Raw genomic sequence first — 24096 nt, forward strand, 5'->3', positions numbered from 1 at the left:
CTTTCCAAAAATGCATCCAGTCCATTCATAAGATTGGAAATATTTGATTTTGTATGTTTAGTATTCAAACATTCAGATCAGGTAAGTGAAGAAAGATTGACTGGATTATATAGTAGGTGTGATTTTTGAACCATAACCCTTCCATGATATGTCCACTGCCACGTGTACAGTAGAAGATGACTCTAGGATTTTCAATTCTGACAAGCGTTACCCATGCTTCGTTAATCCCGACCATTGATTAAGTTATATCCACCGTGAATGAAGAATCCTACGCTTGTGATTTCTAGCATACAGATAGACGGTCAAGAATCGAATCGAACAAGGCCTACTGTTAAACTGAAAAATATCCTTTAATTGGTAAATGGATTATTTCATTTTCAGATATTTCTATCACCTCCTCCATCCACTGTGGGACACAACAAACCAATGGTCTAGATTTAACGAATATGGGCATACGTTTTCAGAACTGCAAACGCGTGTATACTAGGAAAGATGCGAGACACGTGCATGCGAGACGTACAGACAAGAGACAGAGAGTCCATAGCTTCAAACAAACGAAGGGTTGGCGGGAGAGAAACCCAAGAAAGACAGAGACAGATAGAAATAGAGGAGAATATGCAATCTCCTACCCTTTCAATCTTCTCATACTCTTCCAAATCCAATGGCCACGATCTCCCATATGTCCATTTCCACTCCTTCTCTGCAACTTCCAAGGTCGTGCATGTACGCCATCTCTCTCTCTCTGTCCGTCCTTTTTGGCGAATTTTTACACTCCCTTTTGATGTAATCTAATCTTCGTTTTGAATTCCTGTAAAATCATGGTATATGGTGCCAAACGACCCCTTGTGAATTTGAATTGATTTTGATTACTTGCTCGATATACTTTCTCTACCTCTTTGATGGATTCTGTTTGATTTCATTTGGGTTTTGTCCTAAATCTGTTTTCTTTATCTTATTTTGATGAATTCATTTATTTTATAGCCTGATTAATGTTGAAAGTTCTTCCTTTTTCTTTTTTTTTCCATGAATTCCCTTTCATCTTTTATAGCCTGATTAATGGACTCATGAATTCCCTTAATTTCATGCATGTAGTCTTCATTGAGTTCCATCAAGTGTCCACCGAAACATGTTCACCATAAATGTGATCGTTGATGTTGTGGGCCATCATGTGGATGGACTGTTAGCTTGATAGGAAATGGCCTGCAAATGGACTATTAGCTCAAAGTTGAGAAACAAAACATAAAGGGTCTACAATCAATAAGAAAAACTTTCTATCAGATGGTCAGGATTGTCTAATAATTTGCAGATCAACGGTCCCAGTCACCATATGGCACTTCATAGAAGTTAGTACTACTGATGGTATTTCTTGCCAATTTATTAAAATTGATGTTATATAAGAAAAAATTAATAGATTTTCTGGTTTTAATTTGGATTCCCTTTTAAAGGACTTATTGCCTCCTGGTACATGTGGCAGACGTGAGAAATCTGGGCGACTCGTCAAGCATGCTCATCCATTGGCTCAAAAAATTAAGGCCAGTCGACAAATTGTAACCACTGGATTTGAGGAAGAAATGGACAGTTGAAAAGAGTTGGTAAACATCTTGCATTCTATGTTTAAATACAGCAGTTATGATAATCCAACTGACCTTTTTGGGCCAGAGAATGTTGATGAGGAGACCTCCCTAACGAGAGTCCTGGATCTCACACACGTGTACCATGTGTACAATTACACAACTAGGTAGAGGGAGAAAGGCTAATGTTCATCTTTGGCTCGTTGAATTTCATTATGCTCGAAAATTATCTCTTTATTTTAGATGGATATCATGTAAGCTCTTTCATTTTTAGGCTGATCTTGACTTCCTGTTAAATCTGTTACCACTGCTTAGTTTCCCTTGTTTTGTTTTAGGGTCCATTTTTTCAGGATGAAACCAAAACCTGGAAAGGCAAAACAGGTAGGGAGTCCCAAAATGTTGAAATGTGATGTTAGCATTGGGTGAAATGGATTCCCAAAACCTTGTTTATTTCACACCATGAATTTTGCATGGAATATGCTTTCATGTTCCATACCCATCGTTTGTTTTCCCATTTTGAAAGGGTAAATCTAACAAAACAAAGGAAAAGTGTAATAATGACAAGTTTAAACGTCACAACAGAGGTCAAAGCATTTTCCCATCAACTGAGGCAATCAATTTAGTAGTTTTTGGGGGAAATAGTTTTAGGCTCTTTTGAGGGATGCTTTGGAAAAAGAAATCAAGTCCCTATTTTATTTTATTTTTGTTCTTCAAACAAAGGAAACTATCACATCAAAAGAATTTTTTTTTCTATGGTTGACCACAGTTTTCTTTCTAGACATACAGACCCTAATTTAATTTTTACTGATAGTTTGAAATATTGGGAGAAGAATTTACTAAGATCAACATTTTTGTGTTGCAGAAACTCTTGTGGCATACAATGCAGAATGGTCTTTGCGTTAGGGCCTCGACCATGGGATTTCAATTGGAGAGGGGAAGGAAATTTTGGTGTATTGACAAATAAAATTCTGTTCAGATTTGTGTTTGCTTATTTTGCATCACCACCTTCAATGCATTATTGGAGGCGACCGTCTTTTGTTAAGATTTCAGCTGCTTCTGCTAAAGCTTTGGATTACACCGATGGTGACAGTGAGCTTCCGGTGGTTACAAGTGATAATCATGAAATGGGTGTTAGTCGGACAGATTATCTTCTTCAGGTTTTGCATCAATCTGCAAGGAGATTTTGTGATGCAATAAAATGCCATGAATTGGCTAGAAATGGTCCACAGCTTGCAAAGGCATGGATTGGTGTGGATGTGCATGCATGGCACAAGCATATCGCGTATCAGGTTTGCAGCTACTATCAAAATATGCAAATTATCATTTTATTTTTAATGCAACTAGATCAAGGAAGAATTAATTGCAATAAGATTCAATGAACCTGATTGAAGTTTGAATCACGAAAGAGAAAAGAATGCAATGATCGTGTGCAAGTTCATCAGACCTCTAGTCTTACACCAGAGATCACCCCAACAACAACCCTAGAGAAACAAGAGAATTTGCTCAAAGAGAACCATTCAACCATGTCTTATTCCAGAGGCATAAGCCTTATTTATAATGAGTGTTTACAATCTTGAATGTATAATCTATGGAAATTTACAAATAGGATTCCTAGTTGGCCAAGTACTCTAAAATAGGAAAAATAATGTTTATTTCATGACATATAATCTCTAAAATAAGAAAGCACTTGAGCAAGAAAAATCTAAGATTACTTATTTCTTAACATAGAGATATGAAAGAAAAGGAAGTTAGAGATAAGCTATAAAAAAAACTGAAAATAGGCCTTTTCTTGTGCACACGTGTGGGATACGAGTGGATTCTTCAAATCTTGATAAATCGGCTTGTCTAGCCATTTGGTTGCATCAGTTGCACCCGGGTTCAGAAAAAAAAAAAAAAAAGGTCCTTGGGTTTAAATTGGTGGTCATAATCTCCTATGAAGATCCTCATTTGTAGCGCATCTTCTTCAGCTTCCCTGGCAATTGATGGTGGATACCTACATGCCTGACGGGCAGCTTATGCATAATATGGTGTTGAACTAAGCACCATCTTTTCTTTTGCATCTTGATTGTTTGCCATGTTCTAGATGTCAATTGTCGCCCCTACGTCATGGTCAACTTGTGATCTGTGGGCCTTGATTGACATTGAGATGGCACCATAGTGAATCAGTGATCATAAAATTATCCATTTCTTCAATCATCAAATGGTCTATACTTATAAGCACATTTGGTTGCATTAACTTTCCAATCATTGATTGCTAATAATAGAAACATACACATCTTAGGCTTGCAAATCTATTGTTTTTCATTATATTTGCTGGAGACATGTTGCTATCATTAGCTCATTTTAGTGTTTTTTTTTTTTTTTTTGGGTTCTTTCTTACCTTAATTTCTCTAAGACCTAGTCAGCAGGATTCGGAAACATTTGGAATGTGGAATGGATGAAGCTTATTTTTATTTTCGTTGTGTAGGTAGCAGTGTATGCATTGTTACAAACAGCAAAAGAAATGGAAATTATGCTCTGCGGTAGACATGGAAATGACACTGCTCCAGTTTGCAAAATGTGAGTGTTGTCTAGTTTTGTGCTAGAATATTGTTGTTGGAAGTGCTTTATTCATAGGAAGTATACTTACATGGCATACTAAACATGTAAGATTTACCTGTTCAAATGTATGATTCCCAGATGTGGATACTGATATTGGAACGGTGATATGGATATCCACGTTCTCACTTGTCAGTATCTATGTCCTCTGCACTTCTCAAAATCTTGGAAATAGATATAGATATGGTTTCCAATTCATAAGTAAACATTGTTTCCAAACTAAAATACCTTGTTTACTTTAAAACATTTGGTCCATCTGGTTGATTTTACTATTATTAAACAAGGTATTTTTTTAGCCTTTCTATCATGCTAAATTTAAATAACCATAAAATGTTTTCAGAGTTTTGCAATACGTTAGTCTTTTAAAAATATTAGGATTTTAAAAAAGAAGCTGATACCATTTGATTCAGTCATAATGTATCCTCCCAAGTATCAGTATTAATATTGGTAGTGTCATGTCTGTCCAACATGGTATTGTTTTTCTATATAATATGTGAAATTTATATGGTAACATAGGTCTGATTGTTTATAGTCAACTGATTTTTCTCTCCACTTCAGCCTTTCACCGAAAGTAAGCATCCTTCACAATGACATTGTAACTCAGCTGAAAATGAAGGACACAAAATTGGTGGAATGGTTCAAAATGGAGCTGCTTCCAGTTTTTGCAGGAGATTTTAGTACCTTACTGGAAAGATGGGCTGTGGAATACACAGAAAGGTTTGTGCTTGCAACCACATGTTTATTCGAATATTATCATATGATTCAAGCGTGTATTTCTATATCTCCATTTATGTTAATGCTACAATGGAGCTCTGGCATAGTCTACTTTTCCATGCATGCGAGCACTTGTCTTTTTTCATGTTTTAGTTCACTAGAGGCCCCTAGATGAGGAATCTAGTCTAAGCACAAAGAAATCCAGTGGTGTTGCAGCGAATATTCTTGCTACCAGCTGCTGTATTGCAGCCAAGAAGTTGGGTGTCGGGCGCATTTCTTCTCCTTCGTTCACATCATCCCTTCCAGATGCAATAGGGGAGCTCATGGATGCATTATATGGTCTTGTTTCAATGGATAAATTGCATAGCTTAGCATCTGTGGCGGGATTTGAACAAGAGTTTCTAGCTCACTTCGGTTCAAAGATACTACTTAATAATACAAATCCAGAGGTAGTATTTTGGCTGGGTTTGGTTCAGAGAAAGCTTGTTGCTGCATTCCAGAGAGAGGGTGTTGTTGCAAGCCTGCAAAACAAGGTCAGCCTTGTGAGTTTTGATGTATTCTTCTAGTTTCTTCTGTTGAAATGTTAGCAGGAAAGAGTTAAAGGGTCCTTCTTTTGCCTGCATTCCAGAATAGGATTGTATTAAAAAACATGATGTTCCAATGCTCTTAATTCATTTCAACATCTTTCACCATGTCTTCCTCAAACAAATTGAAACTGTAAAGAACAAATAGAAGAATAGAAAAACATGCATCACCTCGTATCTTGTGCTTGAGAATCTAAACTATAGAAAAGGCTAATGATTACTTGGTGGGATTCATTATTATCTTTGCTATCCACACAACGCAAAAGGTCACGTCAATGGAATGCCTTTTCTATTTCCATAGAATTTCATGTTTTTCCTTGTATCCAAACATGTCGTAAGTGTCAATATCTAAGTTTCCCTGAGGCCATGTTTGCAAACCATGAATTCCATGCCAAAGAGCAGAAAAGGAAAAGGATTTTCCTTTGATGTGATGATTTGTGTTGTTTGGAAAAAAAGAAAAGAAAAGGGTGGATTTCGCCAAGCAATCATTACACTTTTTCACAATTTGGATTCTCGGAACAAGAAACAAGGCGAGTCTTATGAGATTTCCACTTGCTACCCAAACAAGTACTCAATTAGAATCCATGTTTCAATAGTTATCATGGAAATAATTATCGGATAATTATTATTTTTCCCTTTCTTTTGCCTTAGATTCCGCATATCCAAACATGCCCTAAGTGTTAGAATAGATAAACCTGAAGGGTCCGTTTGGTTACCATCAAAGTTATGTTGAATAGAACTTTTCGAACATATTTGTCCATCCAAAGGTGTCTGAACAAAGCTCGTATGAATGGACTTTTTTGCCGTAGTCTATTGTTTGCCAAACACCTTGTATGGATAAGCATATGTGGCTCTTGTACATATTAGGTGCATTGTCATGACTGGACATATGGTGCTCTTGTAGATTAATAATGCCAAATGTCGCACATAAGGGTTACTTGAAGATGCATGGTAACATATTTCAATATCTTGAATATGCACGATAGCACACGTGGCACGTGTACACATGGGTATTGGCACATGTCGGGCGCTTGAAGGTTGAAGGTGGCATATATGGGGTGGTTGAAGATAAGCTGTCTCACTTATGGTACATTCACATGTGCGGCTTGTGTGGCACATGTGCCGTGCATGTGTACAAAACATTACTTCGTGTATATTATGGAAAATGGGTTAAGACAACTCCATGTCCAGATTGTCCAATTCACAATAACAGCTTGTTTTTTGGACAGCCTTGTCTTTGGTTTTATTGAAATTAGCGCCATGTCCCAATATTACTGCTGACAAACCACGGATATATGCCATGTTTGGACAAGGCTGTCTGAATGGAACATTTTTCAGTGACCAAATGGTCCTGAAAAATAGAAGTTTCCAAGTACCTCGTCTTCCTCTGGCACTTCAGCTTGCTTGCTTGATTAGGTATCGCTTTTGTTTTTCAACACAATGTCTATGTTTATGGCATCTTAGAGTGTTTTTGTCCAACAATGATGACAGATTCTTCAGAGCGACCTAGCCACTCTTGGTATTTTTGCATTCTTAGGGAAAAGGACAAGGCTATTCTTATCACGCATGGGCATAAAGGATGTTGATGAACCCGTGAAGGATTTTCTCAGGTGGTTTCATTTGCAGTTTTATATATAAGAACATCCAAATAAATTCAGTAGGGTCCTTAATAACTAGATAATATATCAGGTTCACTGCTTTCATTGCAGCTATTTGGAGTGTGGTAGCCTTTTCATCTATCCCGAGCTGTCTTCCATATCACTGTATCAGCTCTTCATGGAGGTGAGTCTTGATTCTGCTATTACTGGAGGTCTGGAATTTGGGCTTTAGGGTGGAATTTGCGAGTTGATGCTCTTGGTGGTGGATGAGATACGCTTCATCCAAATCTCAATTCTGATAAGAATAGGACTTTCCCATTCTTATTGTGCTTGCTATTTGGGTGGAGAAGGTGAGAAAATGGAATCCCACTTAATGCAGTTCCCATTTTTCTCACCAACCCAAATGCAAGTGGGTGTCTTCCAATCAGATGGGCCCTTAGGTTGTAAACTAAAATACCGTTCATTTTTATAATAACGAAATCTGTTGAAAGAGTATGACAAATTCATGAAATCAAAAGAGAGTATTTTTTTGCCATGCTGTTTAGCATGTTATAGGCAATGAGGTAATGCAGCATCAGTTATCTGCATGTATTTTGAAGACATCTGTTAAATGGCGCTGTACTAACTCTGCAGTCCTCAAATGTCATGCTTGTTCCTATAGGTAGTAACTGAAGAGATTGGATGGCTTGACTTTTACAATGCAGTTCCTGGTATCAGTCACCAAGAAAGAAAGAGGTCAAAACAGCATGCCATCCAAGCAGAGAAAGAGATCATTCTCCCTGCCGTCTTCAACGTTTGCTCCAATGTCTTCTCAAGCTTTGGTTACTTCAGCAAGTCAACTCAACAATCTCTAGATGCAAATTTGGTGGCATTTTTGCTCCGAAGGTATTGAAAATGACATGCGTCTCTTCAGTAACAGAATTGTACAGATGATACACATTATGTTTAATGTTTTGTGACAATTTGCAGCCAGAATCTGCTCAATATTTGTCTGGAAGATTACTGGGCTGCTTATGATCAATCATGGTAAGTTGGGTGCGGTGTCTTTATCGGTAGTAACAACATGACGGTTACTTAATGAGATTGAAAATGTTGATTTGTGCTGACTTAATGAAACAGTAAACTGCCGAAGGTCACAGAACTTAGCCTCCCTGAACTATCTTCAGGGAATCAAGACACTGTGAATGTAACTATATTATTTGAAGAAGTACACGAGAAAGTTGATGAGTTAACAACGAGATGGGTCACAGAATACATGCCTGAATGCATGTCTCGAATGAGGAAGGTAATTGATGTAATTCTATTTTTGAACTTGGGAACCAATATATTCTTCATTAGGATTTGAATGCATTAAGCTACTGTTTAGGTTACACCACTTATCCATTGTCCTGCTGCCGGTAATGTCTGTAACTAATGGAATTTCATGCTGTGTTTCACCTATGAAATGCGAGCTATGTTCCACCAAGAAGTAGAAAACCACGTTCGGCAAAAAAATACTCTTGGTTCAAAAAATGACCTAAATGTCCTACATCCAAGGTCTGAACTTCATACATAGAACTCTCTTGGGCTCAGAAAAATGATAGATATAATTGGTCGGATCGTCTCGCATATTTCAATGTATTTGTTTGTTGTTCGGTTAAATTAATTATGAATCACCTGGTTTCTTGTGGGTCTCTACCAGTGTGACAAATGTCCTCTAGATTTTTGAATTCTCACAATAATATTGTGGAAAATACGCTGAAGGATATTATTGTGAGATTTTCAAAGATTTTAAAATATTGCTATTTTATCCCAAAAAATTGTAAAATACTTATGGAATTTGTTAGATAAATAAATATTTACATTATAAATTATTTTTTTTAACTAAATATTTTATTTTCAGCAAGATTTTCCTGATAATATCCTGAGAAAGTCCTCCAAATTTGAAAATCTCCCAAGAAATTTCCGGGCTGAGAAATTGTCAGGAATGAGATTTGGCACTATGGTCTCTACTAGTATGTTGAACTTTTTGGCATGGTGCGTACATGTATGGAAAGCTCTGTTCTAAAGCATTACTGATCAATCGTAATGTTTCAGAATACTAGTTCAGATAGGATGGATGCATTCATCATAGAGAAGATTCCCCCTGCTGCAGAAACAATTCCAGTGCACCAGAGCTTGTTAAGAAAGTCTGGCAACAAGTTGATGTCTACAACCTCTGTAAGGTTAACCATTTCCATTATTCAATCTATAAATGAATTATATATGGATACATTGTTTAAAGCATCAAATCTTAGCACTGTTGTTGATCTATGATAAAGGATTTATGGATGGGAACTCGGTTGCTCTTCATAGACATGTCGACTGCTCTCGGTCTAATCCAGAAGAAAATTCATCGGTGTGCACTTACAATGAGGGAGAGGAAGAAATTGAGGAGAACATTGGCTGATATTGCGTCTGTTATTCCAGTTGCGATCCTTATGCTACTACCCGTGAGTACATCTTTGGTGCCTTTCTCTTTCTTCTGAATGAATACTACTTGCCATGACACATCTGCAGTCACCAAACCCAGAACCGCCACATGTGCCACAGTGCAAAGTGTACATGATCAGGGCAATTCAACAACAGGGCCCTGCCAATGATGTGCCCTGGCCCCAAAGTAATTCTAGTCTGCTCATTAGGTGGTTCCTTGATGTGAGTTGATTGTGGATGGTTGGCTATCTTTTTGTAACCATTAACTTATCTAGTTTGTCTGGTCCACCTGAAGATTGGTTGGCCTATTTTTGGGCCAGAGCACATTAATGGTGTGATCTGCCTGATGAACACAACCGAGAGTTGCACGTCCCTCATTGGCACCCATGGGGGAATCTATATGCGGAATAGGCCCACAGATCTGTCTGTGCATGGGACATGGCGATCAGGGGTCGGATAGCTTACCTAGCTGAGACGCCGCCATGGAAGCCGGATAAGAATACCAGAATACCTGTAGAGCTTAGGATCTTCCTCTCCTTCACACCCTTTCTGCAATTCACAAGATGGGACTCGAATTTCTGCTCTAGTGTAGGATCGGGGACCCAGCTCTCTTTTATAGAATCTGTAGAGAGAGTTTGAAACCCATCACAACTCTCTCTCCCACGCTCCACATTGTAGCATCCTAGTACAACTCAAATTGCTGTCTGCGTAAGACAGTTATAGCATTCCAGCCCTAGTACGCAAAGCTGCGCAGATAGACTGCGCAGCGCATCACCTGAAGTGGGGCCCACTGTTCTACTCAATCATCCAGTCCAACTGAATGACAATCCAAACCGTTGATCAGTAAGGCCCACTAAACAGAGTTCTTACATGGCACCCATGGGGGAATCTGAGTTTGTGATGCAGGTGCGAAATTTCTCTTTTTTCTATATTCCACACTGTAGCGGATCACTTCTAAGTTGTATCAGTCAGGCTTCTTTAGTGACGATAGTTTGCATTTTGACCCAAACTGATGCTACCTAGTTTCCATGACAATAGTTTGTGTTTTACTGAAGATGATGCTACCTAATTTGCATGAAAGAAAGTGTACATTTAAGCTAATCATAAGAGGGAGACTGATCAAGCATTGCTGGATTACCACGGCACATTTTGTGCCCGATACTAGTAGGTGGAGGCATTGGATCAATGGATCCAGTCTGTCCATCTAGTGAGTCCTCTTCAAATGTGTCCCACGGTTGAAAATCACACTAAACAGACCAGCCTACATTTTACTATTGACTTCAAATTATTCAGAGTTTCCAACTGATGGCTCCTTAGAATCAACCAATGCAGTTCATCATGTTTTCCTGTTGAGTTGTCGTCCAAGGTTTAAGAATTCGTTGAAGGTCTATTGAGTCGAGTGAGTAGGTCAAGTTCTTTTCTTTTTTTTTCAAGTCTTGATCATGAACTATATAATGATAAATATTCTAGAGTCTCGGTGAGTCGAGTATCATCTAGTTTCTCAAGTTGTTTTCGAGTTAATTCAAGTTTTTTTTTTTCGAGTCTCAACCGAGTTGTGACCAAATCACATTTTATTTCTTGATAAGTCCGATTGAGTCAAGCTGGCTTGGCCGAGTTGAGTCAAAACCTTTCGAGTTTCTGAACTATGGTGTTAACTGCCAACTGTTACAATTTTGTCAGCCGTTTGAAGGTCACAACTCTCTCTCTCTCTCTCTCTCTCTCTCTCTCTCTCAAGGTCACAGTTTGTATGGCTGAGATCATCTGGTGTGATTAACCATGCGCCATCCATAGATAGGCCCACTCGGTGGACCGTTTAGATCCATCGCTCCACTTTCCATGTATTTGGGGTGAAACTCAGGCAGGTCGGGTTGGGTTGAGGGTCAACCTAAGCCTAACCCAACTTTGAGAGGAGAGCCTGAAGCTCAACCCAACCCACTAACCCAGTCCAACACAAGGTATTGAATAATACTCAACCCTAACCTCAGGCCAGACCCAACCTGAGATCCATTACCACTAGTGTTTTCCCAATATAATTATTATTGTTTTATGTTATTCATATAGGATCAGGTTCGGGTTGGATTGGATTGCCCGAGGCCCCAACCCAAGCCCAATCTGACCTGGGGTCAGGTTGAAGATTTCCAGCCCAAGCTCAACCTAACCTCAACCCAACCTGATCTGACCTAAAGTTCAGGTTAGGCCAGTCAAGCCTTGGTTGAGCCCGACCCAAGTTGTAAGTTGCAACCCTACCATGTATCAGGTAGCGGCCAAGGAATACCCTTGCCGTTAACTGTTTCTAGATATTTCTTGGCGCATGATCTTTTATCCTTTTTTTTTGGACAGTTATCAGCTGTGGGCCACGCCGCAATCTTGGCTGCAATTAAGAAGTACATTCCTTTCTTGGTAAATCCGTCTTCCTTGCTGAAATCTCTCCATTCTATCATCTTAACTGCTCAAAAGACCAATATGTTTTTTGCTAACACCTTATTATGGTCATAGATCCCTTCTCCGTATTCAACAGAACGGCTGAACATAGTAAAGCAGCTAAAGCGAACCAAGAAGATGGAAGTTCAGTCATGGTGCACCCTCGACGTCTCCTCTTCGATCTTATATGAGTAGAAACATCATCTATCAGCTTTCTTTTGATTTTCAAACTGACGAAAGAAGAGATTATGCAACTGCTTATGGTTTCCAAGGGAAGCTTCATTAATTTTTGTTTAATAATGTTTATTAACTTCCAATCAGTCTCAATCTTATACATCATGTTCTCTCAGTATGGGCTATTGGCCATTCATTTGATGGGCCTTAATGTCAATGTGCTAGAAATCCCACCATTTCTTTTCATTGTAGCTACAAATACAGATGGTGTTTTTTTTTATAGGTGCAATAATGAACCAATGGTTGGCATTCAACAGATAGAAGCTGGGCAGTACTTGGGTATATTCCACAGAAGGGCCTATCTGATGAATGGTCTGGATCTTGTATGTGTCCACCGTTCACTCCATGTACAGAAATAAGAGTGCTTGGTTTTTATACCTGCATATTTGCCCTAAACCTGCAGCATGGCCCATCTTATCTAATCACAATCGAAGCACTTCTCATTCTTGTCATTATCTGTGATTTGCAGACATTGTAGATCTTTCTTCATGTAGATGTGGCCGCCCATATGACAAATGGAGCAGCCTGATTTTGAGGCCATAGGGCCATGGCACATACAATGTGGGCAAACCATATGAATGGCCTGGATTGTGTTTGTGGCCATGGTAGGGTTTGAGGAGCCATCACATTTCTATTTCATTTTTTTGAGCGTCTCTTTGATCAGTCGGACGTGAGATCTAAGCCACTCATCCAAAGCACCCCATCTTGTAGATCCCTTGGACTGAAAATCAAGCTGGCCAAGTATCAGGTGATGTACGGTAGAAGAGGAACCTGAGCAATGTTTTATATTAACCTTTTAGCACCCCTATCAGATGAGTAGACAGGCCGATGTTAACCAGGGTACCAACACATGGGGCCCATTTGATGAATGGTTCTAGTCTTGCATGCACGTGCCATGTAAGCATTGGGAGCAGCTGAGTGACAAATAAATGCACTTGGCATTCCCATTCTTTATTTTGTCAGAATAATGATTGAAAAAAGTCTCATGATTGAATGAATAGCTGGGATCTCCCAAAGCTTAGCCAGTTTTGGAGCATGGTCCATCCATCGTGGGATGCAATAGAAGAATGATCTAGATCACTGAACTTGGGTGGGCACCATGTCCAATAACTGAAGATTGAGCTTATACTGAAATTGGGTCGAGGATCCCAGAATTCCCCTTAAGAACAAGGTGGACGGCTGGATAAGAATTCTCAAATTCACATTAAACAGGCGAGAGCCAGGCTGCACTTCTATACGGAATTTTGTGTGTGGAAATTAGTGGCGATCCAAAACGTTTGATCTAATGGCCGCTATTACGGACTGCATTCCTCAAAATATCTCCGTGATTGCACATCTGAGTTAAGAAGTGTATACACACACACACACACACACACACACACACACACACACACGGAAAATGGAGGTCTGCAAAGAGTGCATAATTGCCAATGTCTCAAATGTATAGAGGACTTCAGAACGTCCAAAAGGTTGGCCCAACCACTAACATCTCCTATCACAAAATTAAGGTTGATGCATTGTTCGGTGGGCCACAAGTGTACTTCAAATTGAATTGGTGGTTTTTTGCCTTGTGTTTTCAACAGTGTCCCACACGATGGATAGATCAGCCTGATTTTCTTCCTAGCCCTTTTTTTTTGTAGGCCCAACATTTCAAACGAGTTGGATGTTGCGCATGGTTGATGAAATTACAGTCATGTGCTAGTCACACTAAGCTTATCACTCGCCGAGCATAAAAGTGCAGATGTGTGAAGCTGCTTGTGCAACATCTAAGGGCCCCACCTGATGCATGGATTTGGCTGGTCCTTGAACTAGATGATATCTATGGTGGGGGCCACCTTTTGGACAAGTTAGATGTCATGCAAGACTCATTTGGGACAAAACAAACCAATGGTATCGACTAACAAAACGTGGGCCCTTCTACATTGTGCATGATGTGGACCTTCACATCATACAACCCTTTGTACACTCAGGGTTCTCTGTTCAGTGATCCAAGATGTCAAAATGATGGAGACTTACCAAAGATGGCCCATGCAAGAGTCCCCAAGAATGCAAGACACTGGCCATCATCTTTTGCATTTTCTTTTCTGACCATATAGTGAATGTGCCAATGTGGTACAAATGTGTGAGATCGAAGCCATCCATTGGGTGGGTCCCACTGCAAGGATGCCCCTGCCAAAAACCAAAGGCCAGTCCACTCATCAAACAGGCCAAGATGTTGCAAGACAAATGACTTAGGAAAACTTGGCTAAATTTTATTTTGGCCATGCAATTGTTTAATCTTTATCGCAACCGATCACATCTGCATTGCATGGTGGGACCCATCTGATGGTGGGCTTGAATCTCGCACATGGGTCCATGCGTATATGGGGTTGTATTTATGCATCTATTAAGTAAACAAAAACCTGTCAAACCCAGCAACCCAAGTAGTACTACGCTGATGATGAATGCTTGATGGAAGGTTGCATAAATCCAACTTAAACATTTCTTCACAAACCAATGCTACTCAATCCAATATAAAAGAATAGGATGGAAACTAGTGGAGCGCACTATCATGAACACTTCTGTTACATGCAACAAAAGAGTAACTGTTGCAGTGAAGCTCAGCTAGCACATGAAGGTAACTTTGTGGGGCCTCAGCATATTCTTTGAGGATTGCGAACTGTATTCCTATCTTCCGGTGATCAGAATCTAGCCATCAGGGAATGACTGGCGGTGAGATCATGCGTGTATTGTATGAGTTACAGTGGCAGCATTTGTGCCCGATTATGTGAAAGAAGACTTCAGTGGTATCATTGCAGTCATTACAAAGAATCCAAACCTGAAATTTTTTCTTTTGTATCTGAGACGCACTAAATAATAATAATAATAAAAGCACATGCACAGTAATTGATAAAGCAAAATGATAAATCCTTCCTACTATGTATGAAACTCGCCGGCACACACCTGTACACGCAGCACACTGGCCATCCTCACAAATGGTAGAACATCTGAGTAGTTGATAAGGTGGCCCCATCGTGAAGAACCATATAGAGAAACCAAGCTAGTCGATTCATCACGTGGGCCACACGTATAAGTCCAATGCAACCTTTGGAAATTTTATCTAAACCATCCATTCTTTTTGTATAGGTGTGGGCTAACTGGATGAGTGGACTGGTCTGACTTTGTTTATGGTCATACTCATGGAGGCCACCTCTTTACACCACTCAAATGCTTCACACACTTTCCAGGATGGCATCTGTGCCGCATGTGAAAGTGCTTCTAGAAGGGGTGCACGTAGCCCTATCAAACCTACAATTAGTATTGCAAATCACAATGACTAAAATACCCCTGACAAAGCCTATATGTGCATATATAGGTATCTATGGTAATGACCAAACGGCCCTTAATCTATTAGTATGCACCATGTAACAACATGCAAGAGAACATAAGGTGACATCAACACAACATGAAAAAAAGAAAAGAAAAGATGACCCTGAATGAGCAGGGATGATTTTCTTTTTTTTTTTTTTGGGTACTAGTTTCAAGGGCGCATCGTCTTCATTGGAAGAGGCAGTTCTTTCATCGATTACTGAAATGGGAACATACGAAACCAGTCCTACATCCAGGGAGAGTGAAAGTATTGCCTTGAATTGTAGACGGTCATGGGAATTTTTTTAACGAGTTTCTAATGCTAGTCTAACAGTGGTATTTATCATTGCAAGGGCATGTTCTGGTTTATGGAATTCCTGATGGATTTGCAATTTAGAGGTCTGCATGAGTTGCATCCACCCATTAAGAGAAAATTGATATGGGAGGAAAGCACACCTTCTTGTTCTGGTACTCCTCAGGCATTCTGGTTTCTTGTATCTGAGAAAGTGAAGTTTGAAAAGTTAGTTTTGCGTAGATAGAGATTCAGGTGCAACCATCCCAATGAAAAATCTAATAAAAAGAAAAACCGAGATGATTAGCATAAGGGAAAAACCAAGAACAAGAGATTATAAGTGTAAACACATGCGGTGATAAGCATGTTCCATTTTGGTGAATGAGAAGTCAATTTATGGCCCTCACGCATACATATGAGAAGACTGAGAACGTTGCCACTTTCTTTCACATAAGTTATTGGTGAATCTATCCAGTACAAGTGGCACACGTAAACAAGGATCCAAACTGTTGATTATGAGGGACTACTGTGGATAGGCCATAGGCAGAACTTCACATTGATTGACGATCCTAATCCTACAACCAGATGGAGGATTATGTCCAATCCGTGAGATTTTTGGGCTCTGGGCCATCTGATGTGGGGTATGTCAGGTGATCAGCCCGGATCTTGCACACACATCCCACAAATACAAATTCCAGTCACTGATAAATAGCTTGGATATCTATACATGTATATATCAGTATACAAGTGTACATGGTCACAGTATCAGTCATGGACCCAAATGTTATTGTACAAACAAAAAAAGAAGATCAATATAAGTGCAATTGCTTGAGCACCTCTGCACAGTTGTGTGCAAACACCTAGAAAGTTCCTAATATTTTAGCATTGCAATCAATGGCTGATTCCTAAGCAACTCCATTGACTGTAAATAAAAAGTCAAGCAATGCTGATGTTCTGCAGGCATAATGAAACTGCTATAAATTTGAGGACTACACTTTCCTTGTTTGCTCTTGTACATCTAGGATGGCTAGTCCAATTGTAAAACATTTTGAGCAAACACAATTTTAATGTGTCTGACATGATTTTTTTCCTCCATGCTATATATGAATGCAAACCACAGCTTGCAGGCAAGTAGAAGCTCCACAGAAAGAGGATGAAGATTCAAAGTTAAAATAATTCATTCATAATACCCAAATCTAGAGCATTATCAATAAAGACGAAGAAGCAAAAGCTCAGTATTCAGGGGGGGGGGGAGGGGAGAGGAGACAGAGAGTAATAAAGAATCCTAAACCCTGATTCAAATAAGATAGCAAGCTCAAAAACATATTGAAAAGAATGCAAAATGGCATTGCACTGTATTTAAACAGCCACGAGTTGCATTTTGAAACAGGTTTTGTTTGGATAGTGGGGAAACCCTATTCCACCTTGAGAGGAATGGAGTAAGTAGGCCGTCAAACTGGCTGAAAGTGGCCTGTTTTCAATAAATTGTTGTGCAAATTTCAAAAAAAAAAAAAAAGAAAAAAAAAAGGAGGCTGAGAGTGACCCGTGACCTCACTGCAGCAAGCAGCCGAATTTAATACAATATATCACGCGATATCGATGATATATTGCATGACACTAGGGAGTTTTATAACTTCCTGGTAGTTTCGTATAGGAGGGGTGAGATATCGATTGTATCAGCCATTATAATCAATATTGCAATCACTGCTTACAAGCACACCTTAAACAGCCCTAAGCAAGAGAATCCCATTAATGCCGGCATCTATTACATTGCTTCCCCTTTTCAATAAAATGTCATTACAGATAAACAGGTGCATTGCACTGGGAAAAACTAACTAAATGAACATTAACAAGAAGCTCTTCTATTGGAAAATAGCAGCAAGGGGACATCCAAAGGCCAACAAAAGCATGCCTCGTAATTTAACATTTCACAATAATAAATGCATGTGGCAAACGGTTTATGTGAACTCATCCGCTTACCTCCTCATCTATTCTCTTCCAGTATATACTCATGTCAATCACAGACTTGAAGCATAGTGGACATGAATACCTGTGTGACAGAACTCAAGACAAGCTTAGAGAATATATATTGCATGTTTCCCTTAGGCCTCAAGTGCTACAAGAAAAAACAATGAGTAACAATATTCAAGGTGATCAGAGCATTACTGGTCATGCTTCTGCATCTCATTTAAACATTCCGAATGAATTGTGTGCCCACATTTCAGAACCGCTGTTGCTTTCAATGAGTCAAAAAGATACTGCAGAATGGTAGCAGAACCTTTCTAATATTGCACAAGTTCTATTTGAAAAAAAAAAAAAAGAAGTCGCAGTTTGTGAGGACACAAACCTCATAACAAATGGGACAATGGTGCCGCATTGAGTTCTCCACGCACGAGTGATTATCACGCAAGCCAATTGAGTAGCAAGATCCTGTTTACTCTTTATTTATTAACTGAGGGAAAGGAGATTTTCTACTCAAATAAAACCAATAGACTGATGCATGAGGGTGAATAACTATATTCTCACTTTTATATGTGCAGACAAACTTATGTGTCTAAATCCCATATGATCCTCGACCTGAGGATATGCCCAGTATACTCATGGTTTCAGTTTGTGGAAGTGGGACAATGTAATGTGATCCACCATGAGTGGATGGTGGACCATGCACTGAAAATCTCCCAGATTGGAAAATTCTAGCCACCAATCTTGGGCCTTTTCAGTTGAATGTGGACCATTGCTATATTTCTCTTCTTAACCATCTATTTTCAGGCTGCTAACTGACAGGCAAGGACTGTCCTGTCAAGGATATTTTTCTGGTAATGATTCATCCATGGAGAGGTCAATAGACACCAATGGCCACTAAACAATGGGTCCCACTTGTCTACAAACTGAAAACTAAAGTATAATGTGCATATCCTTGGGTCGAAGGCCATAAAATTCTTCTTATTAAAATATACCTATTGAAATAGATTGCATAGCATGTATAAACAGGTTTAATGGAAGAAATCAATGGAAATAGAAGTTGGCATGGTAGACATGATGGATAGATACTAATGTGACATTGGTGCATCTGTTATAGCTTACAAAATGAGGGTTGAGGTTTCTTTTTCACTTGTTAGGAGGAGCATTTAGTCTTCAATGTAACCAGAGTTCAGAGGATTCCTTATCACCATTCACTGTCAAAGGATTCCTAATGTGACATTTATGCTGAACATTTATGGTTCCTCTTCAATTTTATTTGGAAAATTACATGTGGAGACTAGGGAACCATCTTCGATTTGACTCCCAAAAAACCATGGGCAAGTAAGGCTGAACTCGAACCTTCCAAAAAACCTAGAACAAGTGGGCAGGATGCATGATGAATAAGGTCCAACAGACAGCCCGCTTTGCTTTCAAAGTAGTCTAGCAACACAGAAAATGGACAAGGAATGAGGGAGGCCAATAAGTACCCATCTTGAGGTTCTTGTCTAATTTAACACTTTAGCATTTACTAACTATTATTAGCTCTAATTCGGTTAATTTCTTAACTTTGTATCTCATACATTGTAATACTCGTCATCTTGACTTACTCCGAGCAATTTGGGGTTGGCTTTTAAATGGTAGCTAGCAAAAGTTTCGTGATCAGCTGCCTTAACACTTTGGCATTCACTAACTATTATTAGCTCTAATTTGGTTAATTTCTTAACTTTTTATCTCATACATTGTAATCCTCATCATCTTAGCCTTACTCCGAGCAATTTGGGGTTGGCTTTTAAATGGTAGCTAGCAAAAGTTTCATGATCAGCTGCCCACCAAACACCAACCTTCCTCTTGAGGGCTCATTGGACTGTCCATGCAAAGGGCATTGAAACCACTCGCATGCCATCTCATACATTTTCAGGAAAGATGAAATATAGGCTTTGCAAAGTACGCCTGCATTTTCAGTTCTGATAAGGGAGACCATGGTTGAGTAATTCAAACCAATGGTCAATTCCATAGTTCTTTGTTTTGGTAAGGGAAGAAAGGCATTGACAGATGATCTGCTAAGAGTGCAAGGGTGCCAAGTGAGGTGGTGCTCAATGTCTGGGTGTTCAGTCAGACTAGCAAGGAAACGGCAAGATGCAAACTAAAAACTTACATTCTTATATTTTATATTTGCAGACTCCATGTAGGAAAGAAAGGTTTATGCAAGTGGCGGGGCAAACTAGGCCAGTTCGTTTTAGACTTTATGCGGCCCATCCCATTATTGACACATGTACATATTTATTCATTGGATTATATCGAGATTTACCAAAGGTTGAGTTTGTATGTATGGATGTGATTTTTTTATGATAATGTATGTATATAAATATTTAGATTGGCCTTTATGATGAGGTGTGGCCACATTCGTCTATTAAAAGCATAGTCCGCTTCTCACACAGTATAGACCATTTTGCAAGTTTGTACAACAGGAGCAATGCATATTGAGATGCATGTATATTAGTATATATGAGATATACATCCGCCCTGATTTATGAGATGACCAGAATGAGATCTCACAAAGATTGGCATGATCAGCTCCATACACATACTTCAAGAATTCAAGAAAGTTTGATTAATTACATTTTGCCAGCACTTGACAAAAACTCGATTCAATCGAGACTTCTTCCTTTTTATTCTTTTGAAAGGCTTGATTCAGTCAAGACTTGATCGCATTTTGCAATGACTCAACAAAACTCAATTTAGTCAAGATTCAGTTGACCTAATCTACTTGAGTCACCAAAATCGACTCTACAATGCTATAATAGTAAAGCGCATTACTCAACTCAGATGAATTTCATGTAGACTCAATTATTCAGGTTTGAAGCAGTGGTTTGATGAGTATCTAAGAGAATGGAAGACGTGTGCCATCATTTACTCTTTTCAACCCAACCACCAAACAATCAATGTCAAGAGAGAATTTGAATATAGAAGAATCCATCGAAATTCTACATTTTCATTGACATATAACTATTGCAAAGAGTTGCATGTTCAAATTAATAAATGAAAGGAATTCTGATGACAACATACCACACTTCTGGCAGTGAAAGAAGTTCTCCCGGCCTCCAACTCTGATTGGTTTTAAAAACTCAGATCAGTTCACAACTTCACCACATCAAATCACAAACATAAAGATGTGTTTTGATACAAAGTTAAATTGGATTGCAGTAATCAGTTCAATAGAGAGGAAACAAACCAATCTAAATTACTTTCCTCAGTATCCAAAATGAGGAAGTAATCTTCAAATTGCACTTACACGCCTTCCAAGCCCAACTTGAAAGTAATGTAATTGCAATCTGGTTCATGGTCCTTCAATATGAGTACCAACAAGTGTAAGTGAGTTTTTTTTTTGAAAGAAAACAGAAGTGTAAGTATCGCATCCGGAATCCAACTGACTAATGCATCCAAACACGCCTAGATCACGCAATAAACCAAAACACGGAACTCTAGTTGTAGACCGCTAACCTGCAAATACCACACTCATTGCAATGAAAATGTCTTTTTTCAGTCTACAATGAGATCAAACATCCGTTATTACTACAGACCAAACAATACAAATCTTATTTTTCTACCTAAGAGTAAAGAATAAAGATAGGAAAAAAAAACTAGAACATAAACTGTCTCACATCATCATCATAGAATTTGCAAACTTCACAGAAGTATTCTCCCATATTAACGCCGCAGTTAGAACATACTCGTGCAACCTATGTGTATAGAAAGAAAGAAAGAAAGAAAAATAAAATATTCAAGATCACGATCAAGAAGAACAGAACAGAGAAAAACAGAACAAATCCATCGACACCCACCGGCTGTTCTGTGTCACAAACTGAGCAAATCACCTGCAACATCAAACCCAATAATCATTTACCCACATCTAATTCAAAAAAATAAAATAAAATCTAGAGAGAGAGAGAGTGTGTGTGTGAAATTCAACTCACTTGGCGAACGTCGTGCCGGCAAAGCTCGTGCGGATCACGGGGATTGCGCATCATGCTCTAAATGCATCAAATGAAGAAATCCATCGATTCCCAGATAAGAAAAAGCCCATAAATTCAATTCAATGCAAGAAAAAGAGACAGACTGCCGTTTTAGTACCATTGCTTCGTTGTGACAGTGGCGGCAGGGGAAGACCTCGTTGCAGCATGGAGCTCGAATCTTACATCTTCTTCTGTAATGCTTGCATCTAAGGAAAACCCAAATCCCAAAAGCCCAAAAGAAATACAGAATCAGATCTATCAAGCAATCAAAAGCATTTAAATTTTAGAACAGAAAATAAAGAAAATCTTATTATTATTATTATTTTTAAAAAAAAAGGAATTTTAGAGAATACCCATATCCCATCTTCCCGAAATCCGAACGCTGATTGGTAGAAGAACCTTCCATTGATAGATGGGTCCGAAGCGAAAATACAACAGAGAGAAGAAGATTACCGCAATGGAGGGAAGTAAAATAAGCAAGAAGCTGCAAGGAGACGTGCAGAGCGAAGTAATCTTTATATACCGCGCGCGCGTGAGTGCTAAAAGTTTGTGTTGTGTGCGTCGCACTAGGATGCGATGATCAGTACCGTTGATATTGTGGTACAGGACGTAGATGGGCCGTATACCGAATATCAATGGGATGGAGAAGGATAGCCATTACTAGAGGCATGAGATTGTGACTGTCCACATGAAGAGGTTTGTGGAATACATCCCCATCGTTTGCCATTGATTTCGGGCATTTTCAATGACACGAATGGTTTATTTATAAGGTCCCTCGAACGGATGGTACCCAAAAAGGAAATTCTCGGATTAAATATTTCAAACCTTCAATTATACAAGGATTACATTGACCGTTCATGTTCAAAGAAAAATAACCAAATTGCCAAACGGTTTAGTAATTGAAATGAGAGAACTAATATGAACGGTTTAGATCGTTGAAAGATTGCCCAGATTCAAAGGAGAAAGTGCCGATGTGTCCTTTTGCAATACATCGCATGCATTGGAGCAAACCTCTCCTCGCGCGAACAGTGCACCCGGACAATGTTACGGTTTCCGAGGACAGGAATCGTCTGCAACTCCCGTTTAACGCATAAAACAACCAAGTTCTGTGGGGTCCACCATATTTTTGATGTGAAATCCAATCCGTACATCAGGTGAGAATACTTATTTTCACCGTACATGGGAATGATAATACTGAAAAAACTCATATGGCCACACAGGTGGCAACACTATAAAACTGTGGCTAAAACCAATAAGTTCACTCAGTGTTGCCCCAGTGAGATTTGGATTGGATCGGTCTAATCTTTATGTCTTCTCCTCGTCCTTGTGAACCAGACCTGATGAACGGTTTTGATTAGAGATACATACAATGTGACTGCAAACAAAATTCCACGGTTGAAGTTCCATCGTCACTGTTCCAGGTATTCTGGCCCACTTGAGTTGTGTATCTAGCTGATTTTTGGTCCTATGTCCAAGTGTCCAACCACGCACCTGATGGACGGATTGGATGTAATAAAAACAGAATGTTGGGGTAGATCTTGGTTGTGGTAGAGGATTTCGGTCCGACTTCCAAGGGAAACTGACATCAGTCAGAACACTCGAGAATCGTCCAGTAAGGGCGCAAAGCTCCCCGCAAAGTGGTTGCACGGAGCAGGTGTAACTAACAGATCTGCGGGACCCACCGGGGTGCATGCGTAGCATTGACGCGGGAACGGATTGGACGCGGATTTACTGCGAAAGCCTTTCGCAGGAAGTTCCTGCGCAAGGTTGCTGGGTGGGGCCCACCACCATGTTTCTGAGAAATATACTCCGTTTATCCGTTTTGTGAGCTCATTTTAGTACAAAAGAAAAAAAATAAGGTGGATACAAGACTCAAGTGGGCCACACGAGAGTAAACAGTGGAGATTGGGTGAGAACCGTTGAAACATTCTTATGACCATAAAAACTTTGTTTCAGGCTAATTTATTTTGTATTTTCACTTCATCCCTGTGGTAATGACCTTATGAACGGTTTGGATGGCATATAAACATCAAGGTGGACCCCAAGAAGGTTTCAACGGTAGGCATTTCTTTTCCCAATTTTCCCTCTGGTGTGGTCCACTTTAGTTTTGGATCCAACTCATTTTTGGTCACTTGTCCTAAAATTAGCTCCCCAAATGGATGAACGGAATATATTTCCCAGAAACATGGTGGTGGGCCCCACCCAGCATCCTTGCACAGGAACTTCCTGCGAAAGGCTTTCGCAGGAAATCCGCGTCCGAACGGATTGGCTACTCACCCTGCCACCAGCCAATGGCTGATGGTCGGTGCT

General features: G+C 39.4%; 2 protein-coding genes across 7 annotated transcripts; one reads left to right on the forward strand and one right to left on the reverse strand.

Annotated features, from left to right (window-relative positions):
- Positions 1-446: 446 nt before the first annotated feature.
- On the forward strand, positions 447-12276 carry LOC131222995 (uncharacterized). 5 transcript variants are annotated; one of them, XM_058218267.1, is made up of 14 exons: positions 476-723; positions 2434-2860; positions 4039-4130; positions 4728-4886; positions 5089-5416; positions 6959-7077; positions 7177-7249; positions 7727-7950; positions 8035-8091; positions 8185-8350; positions 9142-9264; positions 9366-9536; positions 11857-11916; positions 12013-12276. In XM_058218267.1, the coding sequence occupies exons 1-14, from the start codon at positions 662-664 to the stop codon at positions 12130-12132; spliced, it is 2181 nt and encodes a 726-aa protein (XP_058074250.1). In that variant the 5' UTR covers positions 476-661; the 3' UTR covers positions 12133-12276. The 5 variants fall into 5 exon arrangements, with proteins under 5 accessions (XP_058074252.1, XP_058074253.1, XP_058074254.1 ...); XM_058218270.1 differs by lacking the exons at positions 11857-11916; positions 12013-12276 and having other exon boundaries at positions 457-723; positions 9142-9269; positions 9366-9530; XM_058218271.1 differs by lacking the exons at positions 11857-11916; positions 12013-12276 and having other exon boundaries at positions 457-723; positions 9342-9481.
- Positions 12277-14606: 2330 nt separating this feature from the next.
- LOC131222997 (E3 ubiquitin-protein ligase MIEL1-like) lies at positions 14607-22285 on the reverse strand. 2 transcript variants are annotated; one of them, XM_058218273.1, is made up of 12 exons: positions 22140-22285; positions 21905-21992; positions 21748-21804; positions 21616-21648; positions 21436-21513; positions 21275-21318; positions 20840-20880; positions 18159-18241; positions 17978-18069; positions 17792-17861; positions 15976-16017; positions 14607-14989 (listed from the first exon to the last, which is right to left on the reverse strand). In XM_058218273.1, exons 1-12 carry the CDS (start codon positions 22190-22192, stop codon positions 14867-14869), a joined length of 804 nt encoding a protein of 267 aa, XP_058074256.1. In that variant the 5' UTR covers positions 22193-22285; the 3' UTR covers positions 14607-14866. The 2 variants fall into 2 exon arrangements, with proteins under 2 accessions (XP_058074256.1, XP_058074257.1); XM_058218274.1 differs by lacking the exon at positions 15976-16017.
- Positions 22286-24096: the final 1811 nt, after the last annotated feature.

The sequence above is a fragment of the Magnolia sinica genome, chromosome 13, assembly GCF_029962835.1.
Source record: "Magnolia sinica isolate HGM2019 chromosome 13, MsV1, whole genome shotgun sequence".
In the NCBI taxonomy this organism is placed as follows: Eukaryota; Viridiplantae; Streptophyta; class Magnoliopsida; order Magnoliales; family Magnoliaceae; genus Magnolia; species Magnolia sinica.